Source organism: Heloderma suspectum, chromosome 3 (assembly GCF_057233095.1).
Source record: "Heloderma suspectum isolate Gila_16-S chromosome 3, 16-S_ref, whole genome shotgun sequence".
Lineage (NCBI taxonomy): Eukaryota > Metazoa > Chordata > Lepidosauria > Squamata > Helodermatidae > Heloderma > Heloderma suspectum.
The window spans coordinates 302,671,284-302,694,364 of NC_139460.1; the positions used below are offsets into that span (position 1 = coordinate 302,671,284).

General features: G+C 46.6%; 1 protein-coding gene across 1 annotated transcript in view; it reads right to left on the minus strand.

Annotated features, from left to right (window-relative positions):
- Nucleotides 1-23,081, minus strand: part of SI (sucrase-isomaltase) — a 257,605-nt gene that overhangs the window by 26,346 nt on the left and 208,178 nt on the right. The window contains exons 50-60 of the mRNA XM_084847439.1: nt 21,948-22,102; nt 21,479-21,647; nt 18,600-18,696; nt 18,393-18,505; nt 17,968-18,093; nt 11,636-11,764; nt 8,565-8,675; nt 6,776-6,838; nt 5,133-5,246; nt 3,680-3,764; nt 1,244-1,382 (exon numbers count right to left, since the gene is read on the minus strand). Coding sequence (XP_084703565.1) covers nt 1,244-1,382; nt 3,680-3,764; nt 5,133-5,246; nt 6,776-6,838; nt 8,565-8,675; nt 11,636-11,764; nt 17,968-18,093; nt 18,393-18,505; nt 18,600-18,696; nt 21,479-21,647; nt 21,948-22,102 — 1,301 coding nt within the window. The remainder of the gene's footprint in view (nt 1-1,243; nt 1,383-3,679; nt 3,765-5,132; nt 5,247-6,775; nt 6,839-8,564; nt 8,676-11,635; nt 11,765-17,967; nt 18,094-18,392; nt 18,506-18,599; nt 18,697-21,478; nt 21,648-21,947; nt 22,103-23,081) is intronic.

The window sequence follows — 23,081 nt, forward strand, 5'->3', positions numbered from 1 at the left end:
CAGCAACTCCTAATTAACCTATAGTATCCCACAGTGGGCGGCTTAGACAGCAATCCTATGTTTTTGTCAGAGCATTCCAAAATCAGAGTGCTCCATTCCTTCCTATGCCCTGTCAGATCTTTCAAACAGGGTGGAAGTGTGGTGAGAGATGGAGCTTCCTGTATTTTTCTTCTATCCATAGACAGAAGAACAATCATTCCCTCCTCCCATTGCTGGCAATGGGAGGGAAACATTCAGATGTGCTTTTAAGCAATTCTAAATGTTTCCTGGGGACAGGGGAGGAGCTGGGAGGACTTCAGATTCCTTGAATCTTTGTCCACTCCCTCTTCTCCTTTATGAGGTCAAGGTTCTATGAGTTTTGATCACGAAGAGGAAGCCACCATGGAAAACTCCATGGTGGCTGTGCAGAGCCAAGATGGGAGTTTCAGAAAGCCCCCTCTGACATTGAAGCTCTGTCTTGAGGAGCTTTTCCTGAACAATCCTATGGGCCTTGGGACATTGTCTAGGAACCACAGGATTGCTCTGTTATATTGTTTAGATTTTCACACTAGAAGTCCTCCACTAACCCAGAAAACAGGAATTCAATGAAAGGATCCTATGTTGCCCATGACAACATGGCAGAGGTTGTCCATGACAACATGACAGACTTATAACATTTCATGCACTCCTTTTACAGCAGAGATGTGGATACTAAGCATCAACTAAAGAATTACAATATAATCCTAATCATGCAGTTAGCAGTTACTGGTTGTGCATAACGTTTTGGGAGGTCAGTAAAAAACAGGTAAATTGTGCAATTTATCACAAAACAGAAAACATGTTAAAATGTAACCTGTTCTCTCATGTTATATTTCAATTTCCAGCTCATTCTTGGCCTAGAAGGTTAATTGCTCTGCAACTCCGCATAGGTGTGATACACATGATTTTTTGTGCAGGCAAAACAATCCGACGCCGGTCCAGGGAGTACTCTAATGTCAGAGCACTCTGAACATCCTGTGCTTTGTCGGGGGACAACTGGCAGAGCAGGAGGAGCAACAGAGGCAACCTTTGCTTCTCTGTCCTCCTTTCTGCCGCCTTTCCACTGGATGCACTTTTCAGCTGTTTTAGATTATAGAATTTTACAGACCTTGTCCCATGATAAATGTTCCTCAAAACCTGGCAACAGCTTCTCTTTTGTATCCAGCTTCTTCACAAATCCCTATTACGTATATCACGCCAGAGACTGGCTAAGAAGATAACTTACTAGTAAGTGGGTTCTGCCTGTGACCATCCGTACAGGTTGTGCACATCATAGTGCCTCACGGCTGTCCCATCAGGGAGCTGCTGTTCATTTTCCATGCATATTGTCTTAAGTTGCAGTCCTTCCTCTCTTGAAACCAAAGCTAACAGAGATCATAGAAGACCATAATATTAGGAGGAAATCTGTAGAACTTCATGAATTAGGGAAATAAATACTAGTTCACATTTTCTTTATCTGTGCTTGATTCTCACAGTAAGTCATATTCACAGAAATGGAACATGTTACTTTGCTTCAGACAGTGATGTAGCTTATACATCTTTGGGCAAAATATATATTTGGCTCTGTCCTGATACAAGATACCAAATTACTGTGCTGGGTAGCCATTCGCAACTGAGAGCACAGAAAAACTGGGATCTATTCTCTCATCCACAATGAGTTTCCCCAGTAGTTTCCACAGTTTGCAGTGTCTTCCTTTCCTCCAGGGTCCAGACTGATCTGCCTGTACATAATGAAGTTGTACAGTTAAATATAAGCATGCCTTGGTGTGGTCAGTACCTGGATGGTACACCTGGAGAGGTAAAGAGAATATACCCGCAGGCAGTAGAGGTTGGTGGCTCCAATTTCAGTGGGGCTGTGAACGCATTCTGAGTTTCAGTCAGAACCAGCCAGAACTCCAAAAGAGCTATCCAAATTGATGAACCCTGTTCCCAAAATAGGTTCAGCACCTTGGATAGCTCCCTTAGGATTCTGGCTGGTTCTGACTGAAACCCAAATTGGATCCACAGCCCCACCAAAATCAGGGCCACCAGCCTTCACTGCCTGTGGGTATTTCCTTTACCTCTCCAGGTATACCATCCCTTCTGCATATCCTAAAACCACTGCTATGAACTTTGCAAGTCTAGGAGGGAAAGCTTCATTTCATAATATATTAGATTTTTAACCTGCTCCCTTCCTGAAAGTCAGAATAGAAGGCCACACTTGAGAAAATACACTGTTATTTCAGATTCAACATTATAATCATTTCAGCGTACTACCATTGTTATTTGAAGAGAAGAATGCAAGATTCTGCACTCTTATGATTTTAAAACAACTAATAAATAATATGAAGATATATTAAACAGTTGATACTTCTTTTCTGCTTGAATGGCATGAGCCATGTACTGCAATCCTTTGCCTGTTTACTCAGAATTATGTCCCCCTGTGTCCAGCGGGCCTTACTCTCTAGTAAGTTTGTTTAGGATTGCAGGCTAAGTTACTAAGCTTTAGCTCCAGTATACTTAGTCCTAATTAGGGATGGACGGACTCACCTCTGTCCATCCTCATCGGGGGCACTCGCTGAACCGCCACTGCTACCCACCTGTGCGACCTGCACCAGCCAGTAGATGGCCTGGAGTGCCCAGCAAGGGCCTGGCAGCTGCCTATTCCCTTAGTGAGCTGCCATTTGCGATAAAATGGTGGTTCAGGGTTTTTCCAGAAATGTAATGGTGCATAAATGGTGGCCGTAAAGGTCCAGTATATGCAACATTACAGCCTGTGGACCATGCAGCGCTTGTCAAATGGCCTAATAAGTGCATGGTGGCTTGGGGTCTAGAAGGCCAAGCAGGGGCGGGGGGGAGCTTACAGGCTCCGCCCACTCTCAGACTTCCGCGACATCCCTAGTCCTAAATAAATTCTGTTTAAAACCAGTAGGACAAGTTAGAACTTTTCAATAGGACCTAGTTACTAGGGATATGTGAATCAGCAAATTTCAGCTCATCAAAGTGTTCCAAATTCCACCCTGAAGCTTCTTCCATTCTGATATGTGTCCATATTAGGGATGTACGAAAGTAACTTACCTGGTCTCGCAGCTTGCTTCGTGGTGGGGGGGAGGTGCTTTGCTGCTCCCCCCGAAGTTCAGGCCGGGGGGGGAGGCTTCCCGCCTCGCCCGGCCGAAATTCAGGCCGGGGGGGGAGGCTTCCTGCCTCGCCCAGCCGAAATTCAGGCCGCGGAGAAGCGCCCCGTCTCCCCGGCCGCGAACTTCAAAAGAAAAGTAAAAAAAAAAAAAAAAGCCCCTGTGATAGGCTATGTAACGATTTACGTAGCCTATCACGGCTAGATCTGCAAAGTCAGCCGTGATAGGCTACGTTAATCGTCATGTAGCCTATCACGGGTGACTTTGAAAAAAAAAAAAGCGTGTACGGCTAATGGCGGCCCCCATAGGGAGCCGCCATTCGCGTTCCTTATTTGGTCCCTTTAGTCTACGTAAAGATTTACGTAGACTACGGCGAAAATAAGGGCAACGCTATTAGCGTTGCCCTTATTTTCGCCGTAGTCTACGTAAATCTTTATGTAGACTACAGCTGGACAGCTGGACAAGCTGGAACAAATTTCTCATATATCCCTACCAGTTATTCAGAGCTGAAGTTGGATCAGACTATGTGTTTCAGAAACCAATTTTACCTGGTAAATATGGAGGAATATTTAGTTCTTGATTGTTGCAGCCTCCGATATTTCCACTAATGAAGTTGGATGGTTCATTCATGTCCTAAAATATTTTTTGAGGAATCAAAACATTAACAAATCAGTAACTTTGGAATATGCTCTGAAAAAGCCCTGTTCTTGGAATACCACTTAACCACACAGAGTGGTAGAACCGGAAGCACCATCACTTAGTGCAATCTTCATTCACAGAATATATATGGGAAAAGATCCTCCATAACATATCCCACGTAGGGGTGGACGAAAGTCACTTACCTGTCGTCGAAGCTTTTTCGCGGTGGGGGGGGAGGCGCTTTGCTGCTCCCCCCGCGAAGTTCAGGCCGGGGGGAGGCTTCCCACCTCCCCTGGCCGAAATTCAGGCCGGGGAGGAGGCTTCCCGCCTCTCCTGGCCGCGAACTCCAAAGTTTTTGTTTTTTTAAAAAAAAAATGCCCCCGTGATAGGCTATGTGATGATTAACGTAGCCTATCATGGCTAGATCTGCAAAGTCAGCCGTGATAGGCTACGTCAATCGTCACGTAGCCTATCACGGGTGACTTTAAAAAAAAAAAAAAAAGCGCGTACGCTAATGGCGGCCCCCATAGGGAGCCGCCATTTGCGTTCCTTATTTGGTCGCTGTAGTCTACGTAAATTTTTCTCTAGACTACGGCGAAAATAAGGGCAATGCAAATAGCGTTGCCCTTATTTTCGCCGTAATCTACGTAAATCTTTACGTAGACTACAGCGACCAAATAAGGAATGGGAATGGCGGCTCCCTATGGGGGCCGCCACTACCCGTACACGTTTTTTTTTTTTAAGTCACCCGTGATAGGCTACGTGTCGATTTACGTAGCCTATCATGGCTGACTTTGCAAATCTAGCCGTGATAGGCTACGTTAATCGTCACGTAGCCTGTCACAGGGGCGTGTGTTTTTTTTTTATTGGAATGGCGGCGGCGGCAGCCGGTCGAAAGACCGGCTGCCGCTCCCACCCCGCATGAACACCCGCCGAACCGCCGGCCGGACCCGCCGCTGGGAGGGACATTCGGCAAAGGTAAGTCCTGTCCCGGGGGGCATGCGGGGGGGGGGTTGTGGAGAATTGCTCCCCGAAACTTGTTCAGGGGGCCGAACACGTTGGCGCTCGCTCCCCCGAACTTTCGGGGAGAAATTCTCCGCCATCCCTAATCCCACGTAGGGGTTTAAAAGTCAAAACCGGACCTTGAATAGAGGCTGGAAATGATTTGAAAAAGGACACTTCATATCAAGTAGACTCAAGAAACTCCAACGGGAAAATCTCTAGGAGATTTCATAAAAAGCATTCCTAACAAAGGTCAAATAGTATATTAAGCAAAGGAACACATTTGTTATATATTATTAACATTTATATATCACTGCATTCGCTAAAAAAGCTCTCAAGCCATCAAAGCATGGTACTTACAGTCCACAGGCCATCAAATTGGAGAACTTTATGAAATTCCACTATTTCTCTTTGCCACCACAGTGATGTGGAATTGCGGAAGAAATCTGGGAACGCAACATAAGCCCGGTACCACTGATAATAACACAGAAAACAAAACAAAAAAAGGATAAGTGTTTAAAACCTAAACTTCTCTATATAGCCCTTCAGCAAAGTTTCCAAGGTTGTTTACAAAACAAGATACAAAATAACAAATATAAAAATAAAATACAATAAATTATAGCAAATTAGAATAATACATTAGCAATCAGGGAGAGGAGAAATGTTTTTGCTTGGATCTGAAGGGACAACAATCTTGGTGCCAGGTAGGCCTCCCAGGGCAAGGGATTTAACAAATGAGGTGCTACCACTGAGAGGACTATTTCCCTTTTCACTACCCATCTTTAGAGGTACAAAACCCCGCTTACCTGGCTCCGCCGGGTTCCGCAGGTGGGGGAAGGCAATCCGTTCCTCCCCCCCCCCCCGGAATCCTGCCTGGCCGGCTCCGCTCTGCGGCCAGGCCGCAGAGCCACCGGCCAGGCCAACCCGCAGCGGGGCTTCCAGCCACTGCCGGGCTGGTGCGGACGCAAATGCCATCCTGCGTAGGGGACGCCATTTGCAAATTCCGTTCAGTCTGTGCCACGGAATCCTCTGCGGAATGGCACCACGAGGTCCCATGGAGCCAGCAGTCATGTGGCTTTTTTTGTCATCCTCAAAGAGTGGCGAAATTTTCGTAAATAACAACGCAGTGTAGTATATTCCGATAATAAATACGTAAGTTTTTTTAAAAAAAATGAAATGTGCTCACCGCCTTGTTTGTGGGTGTTCTTTTTAAATTGAAATCCTCCATCTCTATTTACTTTCAGCCATAACACTTCCTCTTCCTAGGGGCTTCCCAAAAGAATGCTGTCTTAGGAGAGGTCCTGGAGTGGCCATGGTCATTTTAAAAGAATTTTTTCTTTCTTTAAAACAGCGTTGCTTTAAACAAATAGTTTATTGCTCCGGCACACCTAAGACAGCCTTCTTTCAATTTTTGAAAAAAAAATCAATTAAAAAAAGTAAATATTTATGAAAAATAGCAATTCTTACAGAAATTATGCAGACTCACGGAGATGGCTGGGCACCAGAATTACAGTTGTCAGTATGGATTTATCTTCATAATTTTCAGAGCGGAAAAAAAAGGGGAGAATTCCGGGGGCTTGTGAACGGCGGAACAGAGCGCTGGCCGCAAACTGCGGAAGTCAAGCGGTAGGGAAGGTACACAGTTTGTACATCCCTAATGGCAGGGGCACATGATACATTAAGTAAATGAGACTGTTGTACTTCTCAGTGTACTTCTCTGCTTTCATGAACTACAGACATTAAATTCTAAAGCAAACTTCCCAATGTGATTTGCTCCAGATGTTTTGGATTATAACTCACATCAGCCAAAGCCGCCATGGCCAATGGTCCGGAATGGTGGGAGTTGTAGTCTAAATTATTTCTAAGAAGTCTATCATAGGCATTCACCATAATCACCATAGTTAATAAGTGGCTTTGAAAAGAAAGCTTGAGGCAATTCTGACCAGGATTGAGTTTTTCTGTAACACCTGAGGGATAAATGATGAAAGAGTTTTTAAAAATACCTCAAGTTGTTGTTCCAAACTTGCATTTTCATCAACAGTTACATTGGGATAATCTGGCCACACCTAATTGGAAAAGCAGAAGGATTACATCAGACATACAGGGTAAGTTACTGTCTGATTCTTGAAACATGTTGCTCTTTTAGGATCTAAAGAGTAAGGATAGGTGAACGAGTGATGCTCAAGATTGCCAAGTTTCTCCAAACATCATCTTGCCATTCATTTTGTTCCTGATTCCTGTTTACTATTGCTGCTTGTTTTGTGTGAACAGAAAAATTGCACAAATCAAGCAGCTATTGAATGGGAGATTTGTGCAAATCTCCCCAAATTTATGCAAATCTCCCCAAATTTGTGCAAATTTATTTCATAGGCTAAAATGGGGCTGATTCAGTCTACAGAGGAAATTTGTGCAAATCAGGAAATTTTCACAAATCAAAATGGGAATTGGGAATGACACAAAAGTGAGCATGCGTTCAACAATTTGTGGACATTTTTGGCAGACGTGCTCATGCTCACATTCACATTCAGAGATTCGAACGGGACATGCCTGCATGTTTTGTGAGCAAAACCGAAATGATCATATATCTAGTGGAGGCTGGTGGCTCCGATTTTGGTAGGGCTATGTATCCTTTCTGGGTTTCATCCATACCAGCCAGAAGTCTAGAGGAGCTCTCCAAGGTGCTGAACCCATTTTTGGGATAGGGTTCAGCACCCTGTATTGCTCCTTTAGAGTTCTGGTTGGTTCTGATTGAAACACAGGATGGAACTCCAATCCCACCAAAATCAGAGCCACCAGCCTCCACTGCATACATCCCTACTAAAGAGTTAACTCATTCATTATTGAGTTTGTACTTTGCATGTCTGACCGCATGCCCATCAATAATAGGAATGCACAATAATATAAATATAGCCTCTGAAGACAAATTTCCTGCCTGTAACCTAGTGCATACCAGAACACTTGTGGATGCACAGTGAGACTTTTGACTTGGCAGGGGTGTGTGCATGTGTGGAAATCTGCTATTTTTTCATTTCATACATAGTGATGTTCCAAGAGTGAATGATGCCATGGTCAGAAAAGCCGGGGGCTCCATCCATTATGATGGAGCAGATGGCCACTGATGTAATGTGCCTTCTTTTTCCTCTCCTTTCTCTGTGCACTTCCCAAATCTTGATTAAAAAAAAAAATCAAATTGAAAAATAACAATAATATAAACTAGCTTTAAAATAACAGAATTTGCTTCCTCCAAACAACAGATAAAACAATCAGGTCATAATTGCTGTCCTGAATGCAGATAATGGCTGTTTGTTTTCCTCAGTACCTGCTACTAGATCTGTTCTGTCTGTGTTTTCTGGGTTGTCGGGCACCTTTCATTCCATTGTCCATCCATGAATGGAACTGGATTTCTTTTTAGTTTCCAAATTTGCACAAATTTGCACATGCAAAAATGATCAAATTTCCACAAAATGGTGCAAATCCCCCCATGCACATTTGTACGCTTCTTAGCCTATGAGGGAAATGTGCATGATCTGATTTTTTTTTTTTTTGGCATATTTTTCTACCATTAAATGTGTGCAAAATTCTTGACGGTTAGAAAAACAGTCTGAGTTTAAGTCTGTGGAATCTACCTTACAGGGGAAAAGCCGGTCCCCTGCAGAATCCACTGGTCGGATTCATAAAAACTGAACTCATTTGGTTCCGTTGCAAATTTCTCTGACATCCCTACCAGCTACCCATGAATCAAATGGGATTTTTGGAAGTGGCAACTAAGGTGCTGACAGTTGGCTACAGTACCTTTGCCCATGCAATGTCACTGCTGTTGGGCCTTGTGATGAAAACTTTGTCTTGCACTCCTCTTGTGAATGCCTTATATGGTTCAGTTTCATTGCCTGAAATGGCTGGATCCTAAAACAAAATGAGACCATTTTACTGTCACACAATGAACCAGTAGATATGTATGCTGATTCTTTTCATTTATCCATTCTATTTTTATCTTGCTTTTCAGATTTCAAAAAGCCCCCAAGGCAGAAAAGCATAAAACATTAAAATATACAACAAAACTTAAACAAAGTAAGCAATCCATAAAATAACATTCCTTACAAAGTAACAACATGTACTATAAGTGAAATCATTTTAATTGTCCCCTATAGACACTAAGCTTCCAAACCTGTGTGGAATACAAAGGTTTTGAGTCACTTCCTGAAAGGTTCCAGGTAGCTATGCTGGTAGACATTTTATTGGGGAAAGTGCTCTAGTAGGAAGTCACTCTACCAGCTCCACAGTCAAGTCTTGTTGGACAGAAAACTAAACTCCACTGGAGAGGAAACGCAAAGCCAGGCCTCATCAGATAATATCAAGGCAACAGGAAGCATGCAGGAGGAGGCACTTCATGTTTCAGGGAACAGGAGACATTTGGATGAATGACAAGTAGGGATGTCATGAGCGCCTGGGCGGGCCCAGAAGCCCAGGAGACTCCCCTCTGTCTGCCCCTCTGGGTTCCATTTGCTGAGTCCTCGGGCACTGAGGATCCTGGTTGCTGAGTGCCCTGGGGCTCAGCAAGAATCTGAGAGAAGCCTGCCCTTGTTGCGAGCTGCCACCACTTGACTGAGGCCATCACAGGCTCCTTGCAAGGAAGGAACCTGTGAAGGCTTGAATGGAGACTCCCGCCTCTGCTCAAGCCTTCACAGTAGGGGTGGACGAAAGGCACTTACCTTTCGTCGAAGCTTGTTCGTGGTGGGGGGGAGGCGCTTCGCGGCTCCCCGCGCGAAATTCAGGCCGGGGGGGAGGCTTCCCGCCTCGCCCCGGCCGAAATTCAGGCTGGGGGGGAGGCTTCCCGCCTCGCCCGGCCGAAATTCAGGCCAGGGAGGAGGCTTCCCGCCTTGCCCGGCCGCGAACTCCATTGTTTTCTTTTTTAAAAAACGCCCCCATGATAGGCTACGTGACGATTAACGTAGCCTATAACGGCTAGATCTGCAAAGTCAGCTGTGATAGGCTACGTTAATCGTCACGTAGCCTATCACGGGGGCGTTTTTTTTTTCTTTTATTGGAATGGCGGCAGTGGCAGCCGGTCGAAAGACCGGCTGCCGCTCCCGCCCCGCTCGAGCACCCGCCGAAACGCTAGCCGGACCCACCTCCGGGAGGGACATTCGGCGAAGGTAAGTCCCGTCCCGGGGGGGGGCGGGGGGCGGGGGGGGCGGAGGATTTCTCCCCAAAACTTGTTCGGGGGGCCGAACACGTTGGCGCTCGGCCCCCTGAAGTTTCGGGGAGAAATTCTCTGCCATCCCTACTTCACAGGTTCCTTCCTTGCAAGGAGCTCATGAAGGCTTGGGTCAGGCAGCAAAGGCAGGAGTTGCCTGCCAGCTGCTCCCCTTCTTACAAGGAGGGGAGACAGCGCAGTTGGTGAGCAACTCCTGCCCTCATGGCTCCTGCCCTCCTGCCCTCATAGAATGTCAAGCTGGGCAGGCTTGAGAGGTGTTAGTGCCTCCTGGCAATCCCCCGTTCTTTTCTCCTTGCAAGGAGGGCAGAATGGGTGGTTGCCAGGTGACTCCTGCCCTTGTGGTCTGTCAAGCCTGCATGGTCTCCTTCTGTGCAAGGAAGGAGGCCACACAGGCTTGACAGGTGGCTGGTGCCTCCTAGGGATGTCAGAGAATTTCTCCCTGAAACTTCGGGGGGCCGAGCGCCAACGTGTTCGGCCCCCCAAACAAGTATCGGGGAGAAATCCTCTGAACCCCCCTGCCCCCCGCACCCCCCCGGGATGGGACTTACCTTCGCCGAATGTCCCTCCTGGCAGCGGGTCCGGCCGGCGGTTCGGCGGGTGTTCGAGCGGGGCGGGAGTGGCAGCCGGTCTTTCGACCGGCTGCCGCCGCCGCCATTGCAATCAAAGGAAAAAAAAAACGCCCCTGTGATAGGCTACGTGACGGTTAACGTAGTCTATCATGGCTAGATTTGCAAAGTCAGCCGTGATAGGCTACGTAAATCGTCACTTAGCCTATCACGGGTGACTTCAAAAAAAAAAAAGTGCGTACGGATAATGGTGGCCCACATAGGGAGCCGCCATTCCTGTTCCTTATTTGGTCGCTGTAGTCTATGTAAAGATTTACGTAGACTACGGCGAAAATAAGGGCAATGCTATTTGCGTTGCCCTTATTTTCACCGTAGTCTACGTAAACATTTACGTAGACTACAGCGACCAAATAAGGAACGCGAATGGCGGCTCCCTATGGGGGCCGCCATTAGCGTACGCACTTTTTTTTTTTAAGTCAGCTTTGATAGGCTACGTGACGATTTACATAGCCTGTCACGGCTGACTTTGCAGATCTAGCCGTGATAGGCTACGTTAATCGTCACGTAGCCTATCACGGGGGCTTTTCTTTTTTTTTTTAAACAATGGAGTTCGCGGCCGGGCGAGGCGGGAAGCCTCCTCCCCGGCCTGAATTTCGGCTGGGCGAGGCGGGAAGCCTCCCCCCTGGCCTGAACTTTGCAGGGGGAGCAGCGAAGCGCCTCCCCCCCACCGCGAACAAGCTTCGAAGAAAGGTAAGTGCCTTTCGTCCACCCTAGTGCCTCCTGCCAATTGCTCATTCTTCCCTCCTTTCAAGGAGGGCAGAATGGGCAGTTGGTGGGTGATGACAGGGACTCCAGCTGGCTTGCAATGGGAGGCAGGTGTCCACATAGCTTTGTGTGGCGCTCACTGAGCCATCCAGAAGCTCGTGTGGCACTGCACATAGGGCTGGGTGGTGGCAACAGCTCGGCGAGCACCTCAGGAAGCTGGACACGGGGGAGTTTGTCCATCCCTAATAAGGGAATGAGTGGATATAATATTTGACAGTGCATAATCATGAAAACTCAAGAATGATTTAATTACTAACCAGGATGATGATGAACCTTGAACCATCTGATTTTATTGATCTAACAAAATCAGGAAGGAGACTAAATTTTTCATTAAGAGTGAAGTCTAGCTTCCGTTCCATGTAATCAATGTCCACATATTGCACATCCTGTGTCAAAATAAAAGCATTTAATTCATTCAGTCAATTTATGCAGGAGCAGGAGATGTCTTTCAGCCCAAGGGCCAAATTCAAGTTCAGAGAAGCTCTCAGTGGCAGCATTCCAGTGGTGGGCAGGGCCAAAGGCAAAAGGGGTGGGGCCAAAATACAAAAAACAATTGCCAACATATTGTAGCTTAAAGCTCTTACTGCCAGCAAGAAAGCCTTAGGAGAGGTGCATTTAAACCTTTTAGAATGGGGGAAAAAACTGCAAAAGCTGGGAAACCACCCAACAAGCAGCAGTTAGGGGAAGGGGGCAGGGCCAACTGGGGAACTCTAGAGATCCAGATTTGGCCCCAGAGCCTGAGTTTCCCCACCCCTGAATTTATGAATCGCCCAATGGCCAAAGCTCTCAGGGTAACATACATACTAAAAGCAAATACAATAAAATCACTGATAAAACACATTAAAATAGTAGTTTTAAAAGTAGCAAGAATCATTCAAAATAATTAAGTAGTGAAGATATATATGCAAAATAAATATAAGATGGTGATGATATGCTAGAGCAGACTGTAATTTAGAAATCTGGCTGCGCACTGCATCGGCACGAAGCCCGAGCTCCAAGTCGAAGCATTGGCTCCTCTGGCAGAGGTGGTGGCTCCTCCTACCACACACACACACATGGAACAAGATGGCTGGTTGAGATAAGGAACTGGGGGCGGGGTGGCACGTTGAGGAGGGAAGTGGGATGCGGATGTCCAAATCCTGCTTCAGCTCCATATGCCAAAGCGGGGCACCCACCCACCCTGAATCAGCCCGAAGTGAATCGGGCCTACCTCGAAAGCCCCGAAGCAACCTCTGAATCAGATCAGGGGTCCATGTACAGCCCTAGTGTTCAGGATTGAAAGCTAAGGTGGAAAGCAGGGCCATCAGTTCAGGATGTTTCAAGTCACACATTGTGGTTTCTGGACACATAGAATCATAGAATAGTAGGGTTGGAAGGGGCCTATAAGACCATCGAGTCCAACCCCCTGCTCAATGCAGGAATCCAAGTCAGAGCGTCCCCGACAGATGGCTGTCCACATACCTAAGATGCTTTTAGTGTACAAATGGAAGGAGTGAATGTCGCACTGGCCCAAAGTATTTAGGCCACAATTGTTTTGTTGGTTTCAGGGGATAGGGTAAAATATGGTAATCTTTGGGGGTTATCTGAAATCTTTTAATTACTTTTTAAAGTAGTTTTAGAGATTTCTGAGATTGGACTAGCTGACCCATTAGTTGATCCAGGTACCCAGATACAGTTATTGCTAATTGGGATGGGAGTTCCCCTTCCTCAAGGTCTTTCCCCTCTAATTCAATAGATGAAGTTCGTATGTCTTGGTAGATTTGTATGTGCATCAGAAGGTACACAAATCAGGCTCTCTATATGTTCAGAGTTATAAATTCCACATCACTGTGGTTATTTCCACATATTTTGGTGTGACAAACAAAGGCATAAATCTCACATCCAGCAATGCGGAAAACCAAATATGCCAGCAAGATATGCAACATTAGGTCTTCTATTTAGCAGTGAAAATTATCAATAGGTTACACCTTCAATAAATGCTGACACTTCTTTTCCTTCTTTTTTTTAATTTCGGCAGCCAACTCGCCTTGTGCTGTAAATTTGAGCAAGGTAGCTTGTCCCTGCAACAAAAGCTAGAGCCAGGAACATGGGATTCCCACGAGGTCATTAATTACAGGTGGAGTATATTACAATTAAGCTTATCAGTTTTAAAAATTAGACTATTAAGTTTATGGGGCATGACAATCTGACTGAAAAAAAATTACACTATACTGTACATTAATTTCTTTCTTTGCTATTTGCATATGCCAGGTTCAAAATGATGCTTATGAACAAAGGGCTACAGGAGGAAGGTAGGGATGGTGCGGGTGCTTGGCTGAGTCTGGGAGTCTGTCAGGATTCCTTTGCGCCTGCTGACAAATCAAACACAGACAAGAGGCTTCAATCCACAGCTTTTAATCTATTACTTCAATGGGTGTATTGCCCCAGCCATGGGTGTCGACCTCTTAATTTAGAGGTGCCAAGATAGTGATAAATCAGATCCAGGTTTAGTGGTAAAGGAGTAGTTTATTGAATAACTTACAGCACACAGGTAAACCCAATGGTTGGATCAGACAGCTTCTCTGAACCCAGAGCCATGGGGTACAATGGGTCTTATACCATACATGTTAGCAATCAGGCAGCATAACAGCAGCAAGCGCCCCCTATCATTTATTCCCTGCATAGACTAACAGCACTTGGTTCTTAGCCCAGCCACCTGTAGCTTTAAGGTAAACAACCTCTGCTTCTCAGGCACAGAAGTGATAAGACACTCTCCTCATTACTATGGAATGTGCTAGGCCACGCTATCAGCCCTTTGACTCATCTTCACATGCTCAGAATCTTACTAACAAGGGAATTTCACCAATAATGAACTTAAGCAAGCATTATGGATCTCTAGGCCCCTCTAACACTACAGGTGACTTGATTACGCTCCTGAGGCCAATACAATGGGTCACACAGAAGCAAATTCTCAGTGGCTCACAGTCTACAAAGGAAATGCCTTCAGGGAGTTGAAAAGAAAGCTACAAAAGTTGCCTAGCCTTTTCTTTTGAAGAAAAGGTGGGCTCACTATCTTAACTTAAGAGGTCGGGGGGAGATCTCTCTCTCTCTCATGAGGCCTCTAAGCACAGCTGTTCACGCCAGGCCAATCAGGCAGACCATCTAAGCTCTCCCCCTGCCATCTGTCTCTTGGGTCTGCATCTGCACCTGATGTCTAAGAATTCAGGCTCTCTAAGCCCCGCCTCTCCCTGTTCGCTATCTCTCACCGGGTTTGGGGTGTAGAGGGGCCTTCTCTGTCCAGCTGGGACTTTGAAACCTGAGGAGACTGCCTATCCATGTTTGGACAAGCCTGGGAAACTTCCTCCCCCACACCTTGCAGTTCTTCTTCAGAATCTGAACTACTCTGCCACTCCCTGCACTCAAAGGCAACCCTGACACCAACGGACTCCCCCACACCGTTCGTGCTCTGGGCTGCACCTGCTCAGCTGCCTCCCCCCACCTGCACCCCCTCCCAAGTAAATGGCCCATTTATGCCTGTAAAAAAATGTGTAGATGGGGCCTTTATAGCTGCTATGTGGCAATATTAGATTTATGGAAGTTCCCAAAGTGCCATTTTTTCTGCAAAATGGTGATGGTGGGAATGACGGGTACTCGCAAACACCTCAGGGTAGGTGCAGGGTGGGTCGGCAAGCATGGGCAGGGTGAGTGGGAGCAGCAGCTGGGCAGGTGCCCAGAAAACCCAGACCAGGGGGGGAGCATCCATCCATCCCTAGAGGTAAGCAACTGTAACTTTCAGTTTAGAATCTTCAAAGTTAATGCCATAATCATATATCAAAACAAAATTGGATTGGCTCCAAAGATCCACGAACAGAAGGTAAATATAAAATAGTGCTACTCTACAAAAACATGTGCAAGCATTGGTACAAAAATTCATGCAGTGTAATAGAAGGTATGTTCTTCTATAGTAATTGTCATGCTTCTGCTTGAGATAGTGTGCAAGCAGAAGAACATTTTTGGATTTAGTTTCACTTGTCATGTGCAGTGCAATGCTCTACAGTGAAATATAAAACAGGCTTTCCATGAACGAAAGGCACTTCTATATGCAGAAGGGTCCCTTTGGGCACAGAAGGGCACAGTAAGCTTTGGTATCTGAAACTGCTAGTTTACCAAATTACTTACCAAATTCTGATAAGTGCCCTCTTATAGTCTTGTTACTATGTGTAGTTCCCTGTTACTACCCTAATTACATGTAAGGAAAGGTTCCTCCTGTGCAAGCACTGGGTCATTACTGACCCCTAGAGGGATGCTGCTTGCGCTGGCGTTTTCATGGCAGACTATAGCAGGGTGGTTTGCCATTGCCTTCCCCAGTCGTGACTACCTTTCCCCCAGCAAGCTGGGTACTCATTTTACCAACCTCAGAAGGATGGAGGGCTGAGTCGACCTGAGCCAGCCAGCTGAGACCCAGCTTCTGCTGGGATCGAACTAGGGATGGGGGAGAATTTCTCCCCGAAACTTCGGGGGGCCGAGTGCCAACGCATTCGGTCCTCCGAAGGTTGTTCGGGGAGAAATTCTCCCACCCCCGCCCCCTGCCCCCCCCGGGATGGGACTTACCTTTCATGAATGTCCCTCCCGGCGGCGGGTCCCGGCGGCAGTTCGGCAGGTCTTCGTCAGGGGCGGGGGCGGCAGCCGGTCTTTCAACCAGCTGCCGCCGCCGCCATTAAAAGAAAAGTAAAAAAAAAAAAAACGCCCCTGTGATAGACTACGTAATGATTAACGTAGCCCATCACGGCTAGATTTGCAAAGTCAGCCGTGATAGGCTACATTAATCGTCACGTAGCCTATCACAGGTGACTTAAAAAAAAAAAAAAAAAAGCACATACGGCTAATGGCGGCCCCCATAGGGAGCCGCCGTTCGCGTTCCTTATTTGGTCCCTGTAGTCTACGTAAAGATTTACGTAGACTACGGCAAAAATAAGGACAACGCAAAATAGCCCTATGGGGGCCGCCATTAGCGTACGCGCTTTTTTTTTTTTTAAAGTCACCCGTGATAGGCTACGTGACAATTAACGTAGCCTATCACGGCTGACTTTGCAGATCTAGCCGTGATAGGCTACGTTAATCGTCACGTAGCCTATCACGGGGGCGTTTTTGTTTTTTTTTTATAAAAATAGAGTTCGCGGCCGGGCAAGGCGGGAAGCCTCCTCCCCGGCCTGAATTTCGGCCGGGCGAGGCGGGAAGCCTCCCCCCCAGCCTGAATTTCAGCCGGGCGAGGCGGGAAGCCTCCCCCCCAGCCTGAACTTCACGGGGGGAGCAGCGAAGCTCCTCCCCCCCACTGCGAACAAGCTTCGATGAAAGGTAAGTGCCTTTCATCCACCCCTAACTCACACTAGCACAGAAGTACATTATATATTTGTGGAGGAGGAGGAGGAGAGGGAGAAGATTTTGCAGAGAGGTAGCCATGTTGGTCTGTTGCAACAAAAACAACAAAAGGTCTTAACGCATTCAGTTCTTCTGGCATAAGCTTTCATGGATGCTGGGCTTTTCTAGATGAGGCTTTAACTTTGCACTCGGCATGCCTCAGTCATGGAAGTTCATGGGCCCTTTAGATGATGCAGCCACCCTCCCTCCTGAGTTTGTCCTGTCATTTCCAACCACTTCTATGTTGTTGTTGTTTTCTGGATGGGGTAAATGCAGTATCTGGAGAGATTGTGAAACCAAACCTACACCATCCACCAGTGGAGTTGCACCATTTTGCTTGGTTCCATTATACGTTGGAAGGAGTGGCTGTGATGTCAACAATGATGGCTACAGTGGGGGTGTTCCTTGGGCACACCTCCTTAGTGTCAAATGGCTAAAGCTAGGCAGCAGATTGAAACAGAGCAGAGCTCCCTGCTCTCCACCCTCAGTGGCTCAAAACAACCACTCAGCATGGGTGCCAGCAACATGAAGGGGAAAGGGGATATTTATAGTTGAGCAATCCTCTCCACATGAAACACTTATAAGTGGAAAGGGATGGGGCAGATGGGGCAGCTAAGGCAGGTATTGCTTTGTCTTTGTGGAGGAAGGCTTAGCTTCTGAGTGGAGGGAGGTTGAACTTTTGCAGTGGTATAAAAGCAGCACACCAGTAAAAAAATTATTTTTTAAAAAATAGCACACAAACAGAATGTGTGTGAGGGAGCATGCCCACAGAGGTTCATGGAGAGGAAGGGGAGGGAGGGCTTATACCCGAGGGGTGTGGACACTGGGTGGGTATGCTATCGACATCTTGGAAGATTCTGCTAGGCTCCGCTCACTAGCATAAATGGCAGATAGCGGTACATAGCAATATGCAGCAAAAGAAAAAGCTGTGCAAAGGACCCATCAAAATCCTGCACACATTTCAGAAGTGAAAGCAGCAGCTGGTGGCAGGTTAGACAGCCTCAACTAAAAATGCTCATGGTACACTTCATCAGATGCAACCTGATGACAGTATCCATGAAAGCATTAAAAAAAAAGAAAAAAAGATTATGCTAAATTCCAGCACAGTTGTGCTAATTACTATTTCGCACTTGTTGAAATACTTCTTGATCAGAGTCCAAATAGCAACAGATTGTACTTGTAAGAAACTTACATAGGGTATTTTAGTCCTTCTCATTTCACTATACAGATAATCGACTTCCATGCTATTTTTGTATCCGTAGCGGCTCAGCTGGAATCCCAAAGCCCAATATGGTGGCATAACGGGTCGTCCTATAAGCTGCAAATGATATAATTAAAAACAACAACATCAGGAGAGGAAATGGGGGGAAATGCAATCAATAATATGACCTCAGTCTCCATCTACTTGCACACAGCTGATGACATGTAAAACGTTCTCCAGATGAGAATGTATATAATAGGTGCGTACAGCCAATTCAGTTGGGATCTGATTACCATGATGTGTTCACGGAAAAATGTATGCATTCACATTGGATACACGTATGGAAGCCTGTTTCCAGGCCCCAAACTCCTTTACTGGATCAGGGCACGTAAGTTAAAATCCCACATCTATCTTACTCTGGTGTATTCCTCAACCACTTTCTCTGGAGTTGGCCCCAAAACCATATAAAAATCCAGAATTCCTCCGATTGTGCGATATGTAAGGGCAGGTGTTGGCTGGAAGGTGACATCTGAAAAGTCCAGAAGGTAGAGTAAGGAACTAATAGTTATCACTACAAATAAGCAATAAATGAAATTGTGTTTGGATTAAAAAGATTCTTTTACCCATAGCATTACTATTCAGCAAAAGAACTCCATGAGCACTCCCGTCATTTTCCAGTCCCATGTAGAAGGGATGGAAACCATATGAATTCAGTTTGTACTGTAACAAACAAAAAGACACACAAAGGAATTTCATTTCTGTTGCACCAACAATGTCTCTTCATTGGACACCCATAACATTATCCCCACACATCAATTTTATAGAATCATAGAATCATAGAATAGTAGGGCTGGAAGGGGCCTACAAGGCCATCGGGTCCAACCCCCTGCTCAATGCAAGAATCCAAGTCAGAGCATTCCTGACAGATGGCTGTCCAGCCTCATCTTGAATGCCTCCAGTGTGGGAGAGCCCACCACCTCCCCAGGTCATTGGTTCCATTGTCGTATTGCTCTAACAGTCAGGAAGTTTTTCCCAATGTTCAGCCGGAATCTGGCTTCCTGTAACTTGAGCCCATGATTCCGTGTCCTGCACTCTGGCATGATCAAGAAGAGATCCTGGCCTTCTTCTCTGTGACAACCTTTCAAGTACTTGAAGAGTGCTATCATATCTCCCCTCAGTCTTCTCTTCTCAAGGCTAAACATGCCCAGTTCTTTCAGTCTCTCTTCATAGGGCTTTGCTTCCAGTCCCCTGATCATCTCTGTTGCCCTCCTCTGAACCGTCTCCAGTTTGTCTGCATACTTCTTCAAGTGTGGTGCCCACAACTGGACACAGTACTCCAGATGAGGCCTAACCAGTGCTGAGTAGAGGGGAACTAGTACATCCCGGGATTTGGAAGCTATGCTTCTATTAATGCAGCCCAAAAGAGCATTTGCCTTTTTTGCAGCCACGTCACAGTGTTGGCTCAGATTCAGCTTGTGATAGACAACAATTCCAAGATCCTTCTCGCTTGTAGTGTTGTTGAGCCACATATTCCCCATCTTGTAACTGTGCATTTGGTTTCTTTTTCCTAGGTGCAGAACTTGGCATTTATCCTGATTAAATGTCATTCTGTTGTTTTCTGCCCAGTGCTCCAGTCTATCCAGATCACTTTAGGGGTGGACGAAAGTCACTTACCTTTTCTCGCAGCTTGTTCGCGGTGGGGGGGAGCGCTTCGCTGCTCCCCCCGCGAAGTTCAGGCCGGGGGGGGAGGCTTCCCGCCTCGCCCGGCCGAAATTCAGGCCGGGGGGGAGGCTTCCCGCCTCGCCCGGCAGAAATTCAGGCCGGGGAGGAGGCTTCCCGCCTCGCCCGGCCGCGAACACGAAAGTAAAAAAAAAAAAAAAGTCCCCTGATAGGCTACGTGACGATTAACGTAGCCTATCATGGCTAGATCTGCAAAGTCAGCCGTGATAGGCTACGTGAATCGTCACGTAGCCTATCACGGGTGACTTTAAAAAAAAAAAAGAAAAGCGCGTACGCGAATGGCGGCCCCCATAGGGAGCCGCCATTCGCGTTCCTTATTTTGTTGCTGTAGTCTACGTAAATGTTTACGTAGACTACGGCGAAAATAAGGGCAACGCAAATAGCGTTGCCCTTATTTTCGCCGTAGTCTACGTAAAGATTTACGTAGACTACAGCGACCAAATAAGGAACGGGAATGGCGGCTCCCTATGGGGGCCGCCATTCGCATACGCGCTTTTTTTTTTTTTTTAAAGTCACCCGTGATAGGCTACGTGACGATTCACGTAGCCTATCACGGCTGACTTTGCAAATCTTGCCGTGATAGGCTACGTGAATCGTCACGTAGCCTATCAGGGGACGGGTTTTTTTTTTTTCTTTGATTGCAATGGCGGGGGCGGCAGCCGGTCGAAAGACTGGCTGCCGCTCCCGCCCCGCTCGAACACTGGACGAACCGCTAGCCGGACCCGCCGCCGGGAGGGACATTCAGGGAAGGTAAGTCCCGTCCCGGGGGGGGGTGCGGGGTGCGGGGGGGTGCGGAGGATTTCTCCCCGAAACTTGTTCGGGGGGCCGAACACGTTGGCGCTCGGCCCCCCGAAGTTTCGGGGAGAAATTCTCCACCATCCCTAGATCACTTTGAGTTTTGTTTCTGTCTTCCAAAGTATTAGCTATCCCGCCAAAATCAAAAGATTCTATATTCTTGCACTTAAAGGTCTGTCTGTCTGTCTGTCTGTCTGTCTGCCTTTCTTTCTTTCTTTCTTTCTTTCTCTTTCTTTCTTTCTTTCTTTCTTAAATACATTTGTCATGTTCTTTAAATTCGTCAAGTATGTTAGGGAGCAATCCTATGGCTGCTAGTCAGCGGCTAGATGGCCATAGGATTCGTGGTTTTCTGGGAACTGCCTTTGGAGCCTGTGCTCCAAGGTTGGTTCCCTGAGAACTGACCTTCCCCCCTGCTTCTGTGCTGCCTCGCAGGCAGTGTAGAATGGCCCCGCACTCCATGCTCAGAAGAGAAGCACAGAACGCCCAAAATGGGGCATTCTGGGGGGCAATCTGGGGTGGGGAAGGTGGAAATGCCAGTACAACACATCCTATGTGTCATCCGGCAGCCTCCTCCCCCACTCCACCTTCCTGCAGCTTGACAGCTGAAACTGGCTGTCTATTCCCTAATGCAGGGCAGAAGAATCACGAAGCACCCTCTGTGCTTCTCCTGCCCTGCACTGGATAGGCGGTTGCCTCCGAATTCGGAGGCGGATGCCCATCCCAATAGATTGCGCCTTAAAGGTCTGTCCTTCCTTCCTTCCTTCCTTCCTTCCTTCCTTCCTTCCTTCCTTCCTTCCTTTTCTTTCTTAAATACAATTATCATGTTCTTTAAATTTGTAAAGTATGTTAGCTGCTTAGGAAAGAAATTATGTCCAAAACCCATTTCAGTTTCCATATTGGAAGTAAAATTACAGTGAAAGCCACAGAAATGTAAAAAGAAAAAAATCACATCAAGAACTCTGCTTACACCAGGAGGTTGATCCTTGCTGAACATTCCCCAGGTCTGCCAGTTCATATCCCTCCGGAACTGAGTGTGTTCAGTTTCTCCAAATCCATACACATACTGTGATGGCAGGTGAGTAGCAATCTGGATGAACATGTTGCTAAAGGTAAAGCCCGGAACCTGAGAATTCCAGCTACAAAAGAAGGATAGTTATCCAGATCATGCAGTATAGCTCTTGAAAAAGCTGAAAGGGGGGCATTTCTCTTGGGAGAATAAAAAAGTGAGGAAACTGCTAATACCTGCTACCATATTTCCAAGATAGCCACCCGCTTGTATTGTACTGGCTACAATTGACCTCAGGTGACAACAACAAGATCCAATAACATAGAGTTGTTTTCAAAATGCATAATTTTGAGGTAGGGTGAGGTCCATGTCTTTTCCTGATGATCCATGTTCAAATAAATCCATCAATAAAAGCAAGGATTTTACTTACATAACCGTTCCTGTGCTTTTGCGTCGGATCCGTATGCCAAATGGATTGTTCAAAATTTCCACTTGATAGAGCCGATTAGCTTCTGTACTTTGAGAGCTGTTTGGAGTGAAGAGTGGAACTGGGACTTCATATCTTTTGTGGTTGGGATCATAGATCTATGGAGAAGACAGTATTTTCAGTGTGTGCAAAATGTGCAATGCAGCCGCATTACTCTTCTGGTGTTACAAGGGCTTTCCTTGCTATAAGGGTCAATACAGAAGGACAAATCAACTATTGTTGTCACAATATTGCATGCCAGAATGCCCTCAATGATGGCAGCACTTTAGCTAGTAGTCATTAACTTTTTAAAGCTGCTTATCACATACATCACCCAAATTATAATGTCAATTTATCAGTACTATGTTCCTCTGGCAGGATTGGCATCAACTTCGGTTACACTCTGTGAAGGTTTTATCATCTTCACATGTGTTGTCTGGGACGTGGCTGTCAGGAGTGCCCTTGCTGCCTTCTGAAATCCTCAAGTAGCCAGAATCAACACACAGACGATAGGGCTCTTTTCCAAGGCTTTATTTCCATTCAACCCAATGACACTTACAGATGCTAATTGCAGGAGCCTTATGAGAGAAACTTAAGAGAGCTGCCTATTTGGGGTTTCTAGCCTTAGTGAATCAGTTGATCTCCATTTTGAGGGTAAAGATGGGAAGCCTCTGGACTCAAGGGCTAGGAGGCAAAAGTCCACCCCTTTCCCATGGGGCATCGGGGTGCAGCTGTTGACGTTGTGCCAAGCGGGCTGAGTGCCTCCTCTCGGCACCCTCCATCTCCTGCTTGTCCCTACGCTGGCGCCTAGTGTCCCAAAGCTCCAGTTGTCCCTCCCCCTGCCTGCCAGGGATGCTACCACTCTCAGGAATGTGATCAGGGAGGGGATCTCCCTCTGGTGGTGCCTCTGAACAGTGTGCGGGTTCCTCTCCCATGGACCATGGTTTCTATCTGCTCCTCAGAATCAGAACTGCTTTGGGGCTCTATGGGCTCCAATCCAACCCTGACAGTGGCTACTGAATGATAAAGACTTTTCAGGGGCCTCCACTTGTGGGCTGTAACATTTCATGGCTTTCTGACATAAAAACATCAGGAAAA